The sequence below is a fragment of the Capricornis sumatraensis genome, chromosome 16 (assembly GCF_032405125.1).
Source record: "Capricornis sumatraensis isolate serow.1 chromosome 16, serow.2, whole genome shotgun sequence".
NCBI classification, from domain to species: Eukaryota; Metazoa; Chordata; class Mammalia; order Artiodactyla; family Bovidae; genus Capricornis; species Capricornis sumatraensis.
The window spans coordinates 41,110,600-41,120,818 of record NC_091084.1 but is presented as its reverse complement, the minus strand read 5'-3'; the positions used below and the strand labels follow the sequence as shown (position 1 = coordinate 41,120,818).

General features: G+C 42.7%; 1 protein-coding gene across 1 annotated transcript; it reads right to left on the bottom strand.

The window, feature by feature from the left end:
• Nucleotides 1-574: 574 nt before the first annotated feature.
• Nucleotides 575-9,288, bottom strand: PTH (parathyroid hormone). The gene is made up of 3 exons (XM_068989408.1): nucleotides 9,198-9,288; nucleotides 956-1,046; nucleotides 575-836 (listed from the first exon to the last, which is right to left on the bottom strand). The coding sequence occupies exons 1-3, from the start codon at nucleotides 9,286-9,288 to the stop codon at nucleotides 575-577; spliced, it is 444 nt and encodes a 147-aa protein (XP_068845509.1).
• Between the last annotated feature and the right edge of the window lie 931 nt (nucleotides 9,289-10,219).

Here is a 10,219-nt window from a genome sequence, read left to right as displayed (position 1 = left end):
TCTTTTAAATACAAAAATTCTATTCTATTGCAATTTGACTTCCAGTCTAGGGATATGCTCAGTGGCTTTGTGTATAGGCAAATGCTTTCGCCATGTTTCTGACCACTTTCTGCCTCTCCTTGCCAAGCATTTCAATTCCTTTCCTGAAGTGAAGAGGACAATAGTATCAAGCTAGTAATGATTCAGGGAGCTGGTACTTTGATAAGATTAAAAGAATAATTTCAAAATATCAGAACGTGAAACATATGGTTAAAAAAACATTTTGTGTTGTTGCTCTTAGTCATGATCAATTTTAACATATTGGTGTTACTCATAACCAAAAGACATTTTTATAACAAGTGAGAAATACTTAACTTCATTTATTTGGAATCAATGGAAATAGAATTATTAAAAGAGCTCTTAGATGAATAAAATAGAATCAAAATACTCAATTAAAATTGTAGGTATCACAGCTAGCAATAAAGGTTTGTCATAGAAATATTGGCACTTAATCTTAATAGCATGTGAACACATTAGCAGCATGTAATATTGTTGCCCTATGCTGTCTAGAACAGTGATCTGATCATATCTGTTTTCACTGGAGTTTAGCCTTAATTAATACATCCACATCAGCTTTGTCTGCTTCTCCAAGACTTTTCTGATGGCTCTCAACCAGGACGTTGTCTTCCTTTTTTCGAGGTCTCGGGGAACTACCATTTCTGTAAGGTACAGAAGTTTCAAGGGAAACAAAGTTGTGCACATCCTGTAGCTTTTTCCACAGCCATTCCACTCTTTCCATGGAACGCAGATGTTTGCCCAGGTTATGCATATACTGTATTTCACTCACAGCTCTCTTCCTGGAGGGAACAGAATCAGAGAGGATCACTCCATTAGTTCCCCTCTTCCAAATCATAAAGCCAACCTTAAAAATCCAATTCCCCTGACCTCACCATGCAGAATAGGCTATAGTACTTACTTAACAGACTTCCCATCTGATCTTGCAAGAAAACAGATGGCAAACATGACAATCATTACCTTAACCATGTCTTTTGCAGACATCATATTAACTAAAAAAGAAAAAGAAAAATGGAGGTATTTAAAAATACTTTTAATATTCCAAACTGTACAATTAAGTTTATAGTAGTTTATATTTATAACCATACAAGTTTGCACAGAGTGTGACAGTGACTAATTGGCTTCTTTTTTGTGAGAGACTTTTGGAATCAGTCTCTTTATTTTACAGTTTATATAAGTGTGTATATATATATATATATATATATATATATATATACACACACACACACACATAATTACTATATACTATGAAGAAGGAATTCACAGGGCCTGGACTCCATCTTAGGCCTGTTCATGCTGATCATGCTCGGCCACCTTTCCAATGGACTCTGAACTCTGTGTTTAGTGCCTATGAAAACAGCAACAGAAGGATAAGACCCCCTCCAGACAGGGGAACCTTGAAGATCGTATCTAGATTACTCATCGCCTAAGAGAAAATATACACTAGTCAGCCCTTCCTCCAGGTAGGCCACAAATTTTTCTGGGTCTATCGGAGTGTAACCTTGGGTTTATTGATTATTGGCTGTTTGTTTGAGCACGTAACACGTGAATGATAGGTTATTGGGATTGTATTTTCCTTGGTTTATGTAAGTCTCAAGGAATTTGGAGTGGTGGGTTCAGACACATACACATGGGGTATAAAAGATTTTCACAAATGCTGGTCGGGGTCCTTGGCTAAGAGGAGACTCTGCCCTGGGCCCGCCGGTGTAATAAACTGCACTCCACTATCTGCATTGTCCTTCTGAGTGAGTCTGTTTCCTGGAATGCGTGGCTATAACATTTGGTGTGTTTGCTGGGAAACTCCTCACTTTGAGGAGACAGGTCTCATTTGAGGCCGCCCCGAGGCTTTGTGGCTTCAATCTCCTAGAGGGGGGAAGGCGCCTCGCCCCTCTGGAAGAATTCAGCCTTTCAACGCCAGGTTTCTTCGCTTTGGCAGGTAGTGAATGGCAGCAAGGGAACTGAGCGCTCAGATGAGGATGAACCCACCCGGCAGGGTGGAAAAGGGGGCCTGATCACCCCCCTGGGAGGGACTAGAAGGGGCACGGACCCACAGGGGCCTGGAATAGGCAGGCAGCAGCGATTGCTTGGTACACAGGTGAACGAGCGTGCTACGGTTTAGGAAGGTAATTTGTGAAGGTCATTTAGGAGGTATGTCCACGCCATCTCAGGGAATATTACTACCAGCAATTGCCAGGGGATTTTTAGGATAGGAAACTTGTCCTTGTATGCTCATATTCTGCCCTCCCCCAGGAGGTGTCCCGTCTGCTGTGAAATTCTTGACCCCCTCGGAATTGTTAGGCTAGAAGGAAGGGGATACATAAGTGAGTATGAATTGGCTTTCCCAGAGATGGCCTGGTACATGGTATATTTAACCCATCTGTGTTTTCATCTGCACCTGATCAAGCCCACCAAGGCAGAACGGACTTTAAGGGAGAAACAGTCTTGGACCACGTGGTGTTCTGGTTCGGCTGTGCTGACCAGAAGGTGAAGGCACGCCGATCCCTTCTCCCTCTGGGATCTGGCAGGTAAGGCTCTTCTCACCCCAATTAGGAAGGAGGCAGAACGGCAGTTTAAGTGTCATTGAGTGGAAATATCAGAAGTACAGAGGGTACTGAGAACTTCGTAGACAGAACGAAAAGGAAAAGTAGAAGAAGGTCCGAGAAGGTAAGCAAGGTGGGAGGAGTGAATCTAAGGCAACTGTATTGGAGTGCAGGATTAAAAATTTTGAGAAGGGATTAGGAGGAGACTATGGGGTGAAGATGAAGCCTAACAGCCTCCACATAATCTGTGAGGTCAAATGGCCCCCTATGGGAGTAGGATGGCCACCAGAGAACACCATGAACTTAAAAATAATGGAAGCAGTCTATACAGTAGTCACAGGAGGGCCAGGGCACCTGGATCGATATCCATATATTGACTCATGGCTAGGGTTAGCTCAAGACCCTCCTGCTTGGACAAGGTTCTGTATCCAGAAGAGAAAGGGGAAAACATTAATGGCACAAAAATTTACTGATGATAAAAAAGGAAATTCTACAGGATTTGGACGGGACGACCTGACCCCTCCCCCATACTGGATAATGACGCTCCTGCCTCAGTGCTCCACCAGGATTGGAGGCGGGCTTAATGCCCAGTCCAGGGTCAGGTGAAGTCCTGCAGCAGCCGCTGCTCCTCCGCCAGCTCTTCCCAAGGTCGTAGAGCTGCCACCTCAGCAGGCTCCAATCCCAGTGACAGAGCCTCTGGCCAGCACTTCCAGGATCCGGCTCCAGCCAAACCGCCCAAGCTATACCCATCTCTCCCGGTGAGTACTGACAAGTAGGGGAGGGAGACATTGGAATTAAGCAGAGACTGTGCTCTACCAGAGAGCTGGAGGAAATGGAAGAGAACAGACAAGAGATTTGCAATGCTAGCTGCTGCTCTGGGAAAGTCTATCTCGGGCCCTCCGGAAAACCTCCTCTGCCCCAGGGACAGGACAATCCTTCAGCCGGTCCCAACGGAGGCCCCGGGCCCCATTACAGCCAAACCAGTGTGCCTGGTGCCAAGCTTTTGGCCACTGGAAGAATGAATGCCCTAAGGGAAGGAAGGAAGAGGAAGCTTCCGCAGTTGTGGGGCTTGCTGGCTTGGAAATTAAATAGGGCTGCCAGGGCTCAGAGATATCAGGTCCCCGAGAGCCCATGGTAACCTTAAAAGTGGGGGACCAAAACATTGACTTCATGGTGGATACAGGAGCAGAACTGTCGGTAGTAACAAAACCTGTGGCACCACTGTCCGAAAAGACTACCGCTGTAACTGGGGTATGGGGAGAAGACATGATTAAATCATTTTGCCAGCCCAGAAAATGTCAGATGGGGGGCACCAAGTGATTCATGAATTCCTCTACATTCCTGAGTGCCCAGTACCCCTGCTGGGAAGAGACTTGCTCTCCAAACTAGGAGTATAAGTGACTTTCTCCCCTGAGGAGAGGCCCACCTTCTGGATGGACTATGACTTATTTGCTCTCTCTCTCTCTCAATACCACCCCAAGATGAGTGGAGGTTGCATGAGCCTCCGAAGGAAGAACCAGGTGGGCCGGAAGAGCATGAGAGAGAGCTAACTCAATTATTCCCTGAGGTCTGAGTGAAAGACAAACCCCGCTCCCCACCCAGGCTGGCTATCAAGCCCCAGTGATAACAGAACTCAAACCAGGCACCATCCTGGTTAGAAAGCACCAGTACCCGCTACCGACAGAGGCCTGGGCTGGCATACTGCCCCATATCAATAGATTGAAACAAGTGGGCACTCTAGTAGAGTGCCAGTCGGCTAGGAATACAGAGATCCTGCCAGTCAAAAAGGAAGGAGGATAGGACTGTAGGCCTGTACAGGGTCTCAGGCTAGTCAGCCAGGCTACTGTGACTTTACACCCCACTGTTCCAAACCCCTATGCCTTTTAGCCTCCTCCCGCCGAGGACTAAAGTTTATACTCGCTAGATCTCAAGGGTGCCTTCTGCGTACGCCTCGCCCCAGCGTCACAGCCCATCTTTGCCTTTGAATGGGAGGATCCAGTCGGGGGCACCAAGCAACAGCTCATCTGGACTCCCCCACAAGGGTTTAAGAACCCCCCAGGCATCTTTGGGGAAGCCTTGGCTTCTGACCTGAACTCATTCCATCCGGAAGAGTATGGATGTTGGCTCCTACATTACGAGGATGACCTGCTGCTGGCTGCCGAGACCAAGGAAAAATGCTGGAAAGGGAAAAAAGCACTGCTCCAGCTGCTGATGGAAGCAGGTTACCGGGTGTTGAAGAAGAAGGCACAGATCTGCAAGGAGGAGGTAAGGTATCTGGGGTTTGTTTTAAAGAAGGACACAAGGTTCAGACCCTAGTTGGGTCCTGTATACTGATGGCACTAGCCTGATAAAACAAGGACAATGGCTGTCAGGTTAGCCAAAGCGGAAGGGGCCAACAAGACTGAAAAGGGATGGTGGGAATTGCCAAGTGGCAAATTATTGGTACCAGAGGAGCTGGCACACAATCTGGTAAGCCAAACATACCAAGCGACCCACCTAGGCCATGCTGCCTGCTCACAGGTTAATGCTGCCTCTCGGGTATTCAGACAAAAACCTCTGGGTATTTAGCGGAAAGGCATGCTGCCCTTTGAACACCTGGGAGTGGACTTCACTGAAATGAAACCTCACCGACACTACCTTTACCTGCTGATGATGGTATGTACGTTCTCGGGATGGGTAGAAGCTTTTCCTACCTGGACTGAAAGAGAATCAGAAGTAGCCCGGTGCCTGCTTAGGGAAATAGTTCCCAAATTTGGACTTCCTACCAGCATTGGTTCAGACAATGACCTGGCTTTTGTAGCTGATTTAGTACAACAAGTAAGCAAAACTTTAAACATCAAATGGAAACTGCACACTGCATATAGGCCCAGAGTTCTGAGATGGTGGAATGAACCAACTGGACATTAAAGAGACTCTCCAAGTGGATCATAGAGACTGACTGCTCCTGGGTAGACTTGCTTCTGACAGCTCTGCTCAGACTCAGGATGACCCCACAGTCCCAAGGCTATTCTCCATACGAAATTGTAATGGGAGGCCCCTTCCGATAATAAAACAGGTATCAACAAATTTGCCTCAGGTAAGGGGGAATAGGATTTCACAGCAGATGGAACTGGGTAAGGTAATAAATTGGGTAACTAGGTTTGTACAAGAAAGGGTGCCGTTCCCCCTCGGGAACAGATTCATGAGTTTACGCTTGGTGACCAAGTATGGGTCAAAGATTGGAAACATGATTTGCTAGCCTCTTGGTGAAAGGGCCTTTATGTTATTCTAACTACCCCTACTGCAGTTAAAGTTGCAGGTATTGTCCCTTGGATCAATCATATGAGGGTGAAGAGAACATACCACGCAGACCCAAAAAACACTGAATGGACTACACAGAGGGACCCCGCTGACCCTCGAGAGACTAAGACCATCCTTAAGAAGAAGGAAAAGAAGATCCTGGAGGAGCCCCTTCAGGATAAAGCCGCACAACCAACTCCTGCTGCTTGGCCTCATCAATGTGATTTTGAATTTAACTTCCGTTTCAACTCAGGACAATGTTTTCATCTCATGGGCACATTCCCACACAGACTTCCACACTCCCAGCTTCTGGTTATGTAGGGCTGTGCCTCTGTCAATGATGGATGGACTTCCTTGGTGGGTGTCACCGCTCTGCCAAGGAGATTTTAAACCACTCTGCTCTTTTCTGGGATGACAAAAAGAGACCTTCCTCTCTTTTGTGAATAACCTCTCCTTGCTCTTTTGATGTAAGACCTACAGTCAATAGACTCAGGTCATGGGGTTACATTTGCTATAAATGCCAGTGTAACAAAAGCCTAACCTGCTTGTAAATCTACTCCGGTAGCCCTGGTAAATCTACCTTATTTACATGCAAGGTGGACAAGATCCGTATTTCAATGGTATGAGTCTATTGCTGCCTATTCGTATCCTCTATAGGGACAACAGATATCATGATTAAAGCAGAGGCCTTGACTAACTTCACACAACACGCCCTCCTAGATAGAACAAAAGCCATCCAAGCCTTAAATGAAGAGCAAATCCAAATGAGAAAAGCGGTGATTCATAATAGCATGGCTTTGGACATACTCACAGCTGCTCAAGGAGGGACCTGTGCCATAATTAAGGTTGAATGTTGTGTATACATTCCTGACTTATCTGGTAATGTATTGGCTGCTTTAGATGACATGAAAAACCAGGTAAAAGCAACGTCAAATGAAAACATTCCTTTCTGGACTTCGGTTCTATCTTGGGTGAAGGGTGGAAAACTATATTTACCACTGTTATAGTTGTCTTGATAGTTCTGCTTTGTGGACCCTGAATTTTACAATGTGTTATGAACTTAGTAACCCGAAGGTTGATGTCATTCTCCCAAATTGGCGGTCGGAGAGCCAGGGTGCAATATATCCCTATGAATGTGCTCATAATATGAGTTAAGAGCATTAAGAGGAGGGAATGAAGAAGGAATTCATAGGGCCTGGACTCCATCTTAGGCCTGTTCATGCTGATCATGCTCGGCCACCTTTCCAATGGGCTCTGAACTCTGTGTTTAGTGCCTATGAAAACAACAACAGAAGGATAAGACCCCCTCCAGACAGGGGAACCTTGAAGATCGTATCTAGGTTACTCATCGCCTAAGAGAAAACATACACTAATCACCCTTCCTCCAGACAGGCCATAAATTTTTCTGTGTCTATCAGAGTGTAACCTCAGGTTTATTGATTATTGGCTAATTGTTTGACTGTTTGAGCACATGAGCACATAGCACGTGAATGATGGGTTATTGGGATTGTATTTTCCTTGGTTTATGTAAGTCTCCAGGAATTTGGAGTGGTGGATTCAGACACGTACACATGGGGTATAACAGATTTTCACAAATGCTGGTCGGGGTCCTTGACTAAGAGGAGACTCTGCCTTGGGCCCGCCGGTGTAATAAACTGCACTCCACTATCTGCATTGTCCTTCTGAGTGAGTTTGTTTCCCGGAACGTGTGGCTACAACAATTATATATATATACACATAATTAGTATATAGTAAGTATAACCCAATTGGCTTAGAAATGAGACAGATGAGTTTTACTTTCTTAGGTATCTTTTTGAGAGTTCTTGTGCAAGTTATATGAATTTTAAGCTATGTGAAGAATCAAAAAGTTCACTGTTTAGAATTTCCTCCTACATTTTGTGTTAATTATGACTAAATGCTTCTAATTTGCTTGAAAATGGCTACTTCTCTTAATTAGGTAAATTGTCAACAGAGTCTGTTTACTTAGCAAATTTCTTTTTCATAAGTAAACTTCCTTTCAATGTCATGATAACTATAAATGCCAAATTAATAGATTCTGATTTGGAGATTTTTACTAACAACACAGAGTTCTCTCTAGCATTAAAAAGAATGTGTCAAAGCATTTAAGCATCATCTAGTTAATTACTTGTTATACAAATTTAGAGCTTTGATTCCATATAAAATGCTTGTCTCTATCTTTTCAGCTCATTTTATTAACAATTTTGTTTGAGTATAATGTTTAGAATTTTGTCTTTTGCTTTTAAGCTTTTTATCGCAAAATAGACAAGTCTTACCTTAGTCTGCATTTCAACAACTGCAAAAGCTTTCATGATAGAAGTACCTTTTCTTAATACTTGTTCTCCATTTTAACATACACATAGGGTGGCTGTGGGAAACTCCATCATTTAGAAGTAGCATAACGGCCATTATAACCTACTATATTTGTTTTCACTGTGCAATATAAGCTATTGGAGGAGCACCAAATGGATATTCTTCATTTTTGGTTTATATGAGAAAAAAATCACTGTAGCCAGAGGACAGGAGTTTGTCCCAGCTCTGTCACATACACCTAGTGCCTCTGTCTTTCTTTCCTATTCTTAACTGAGAGGTGAGCTTCTTACAAGAAGGTCATTAGAAACGTGTAAAACATCCTTAAAATTCATGTATAGTTTTCAGATAGAAAATGAGAGAAAGTTTTATGTAAAGGGACCAAATATTCAGCAGTAAAACAGTTTCTCCAACTACAGTACACAGATTGAGCTCTCTGTGAGGATATTATGTGGGAAAAATGAAATTTTAACTCAGAGACATAAATTTACATTGATTATTTAAATCAGGATTATTCATTTCTCACTAGGCTGCTTTATTTCAAAATTTTAACAAGATATCATTAAAGCACATCATGCCAAATTTTAATTATTTCCGTGTAATTGCAAATGAGTTAAAAAAAAATAGCAAGGTCTCTCAAAATACTTTAATCACAAAAGCAAGTGTTTCAACAATATTTTAGTAGCATAAATTTATTTTTTATTGTGGCATTTTAATATTAAATATAATTCAAACTCTCCCTTAACATTTTACCTTTAACAAACAGCATGATATTAGTAGGAAATGGTACACATTAAATGACTACTTGATTGTAAGAAAATAACTCATGGAAACTTAAAAGAGAAAATAAAAATTACTCACCACCTGTCTTAGGACACAATCTTCTTTCAAACGTATTAGCAGCTGATGCTTTCTCAAAGTTGAGTAAACCTGAGAAAGCTGATAAGTTGAGCTGTAGACCCTTCAATGTGACTTTTATATATATGTCTTCCACACACTGAGAAGCTTTTTTATTGTTACAGATGACGTCACTCCCCATTCTCTGAATTTTAACTATAGGATCAGAGAGCAGCACATACACTCCCATGGGGCGGTGTTCATTCTTCTTAAATTTTAGATAACTGGATATTAAAAGCAAAACAGCATGGGCTGGGAAAAGTGTTTATGCAAAGATTTCTAACAAATAGTAAATTGTAATTCTGATTGGATTAATGACTCTATATTCCAAAAAGGAATATATTATATATATTCCTTTAGTAATTCTAAAAGAAATCAACCTTGAATATTCATTGGAAGGACTGATACTGATGCTGAATCTCCAATACTTTTGCTGCCTGATTCGAAGAGCCAACTCATTGGAAAGGACCCTGATGCTGGGAAAGATAGCAAAAGGAGAAGGAAGTGGCAGAGAATAAGATGGTTAGATAGCATCACAGACTCAATGGACATGAATCTGAGGAAACTCTGGGAGGCAGTGAAAGATGGGGGAGCCTAGTGTGCTGCAGTCCATGGGGTTGTAAAGAGTTGGACATGAATTAGCAACTGAGCAACAGCAACAAAATTTAAAAAAAAAGTCAGATTTCAAAAATTTATGGTTAAGTCATCATCTTATTGCAGGCTTCCCTCGTAGCTCATTTGGTAAAGAATCTGCCTGCAATGCAGGAGACCTGGGTTTGATTCCTGGGTCGGGGAGATCCCCGGAGAAGGAAATGGCAACCCACTCCAGTATTCTTGCCTGGAGAATCCCATGAACAGAGAAGCCTGACAAGCTACAGTCCATGGGGTCATAAGAGTTGGACACAACTTAGCAACTAAACCACCACCACATCATTTTATTGTATTTGAAAGTGAAATTGAAAATAAGTATATTTCTTACAGCCATAACATTGGCACAATTATTATGAGGATATAATGAATCATATTACATTATGCTTACTTTACAAGCCATATTGGACCAGTCTGTATCATTCCTGATCTTGTTTCAAAAAAATATGTATAGTGCTTTTCTTAAAGGAAGT

Bases quoted from the DNA above. Each gene is read 5' to 3' on its own strand.
- PTH (XM_068989408.1), bottom strand. From the start codon at position 9,288: ATGGGAGTGTATGTGCTGCTCTCTGATCCTATAGTTAAAATTCAGAGA. The intron at 1,047-9,197 runs GTGTGGAAGACA...TTTCTTTTTTAG, and splicing joins CAATAAAAAAGCTTCTCAGT to TTAATATGATGTCTGCAAAA. The intron at 837-955 runs GTAAGTACTATA...TGTTCCCTCCAG, and splicing joins TCAGATGGGAAGTCTGTTAA to GAAGAGAGCTGTGAGTGAAA.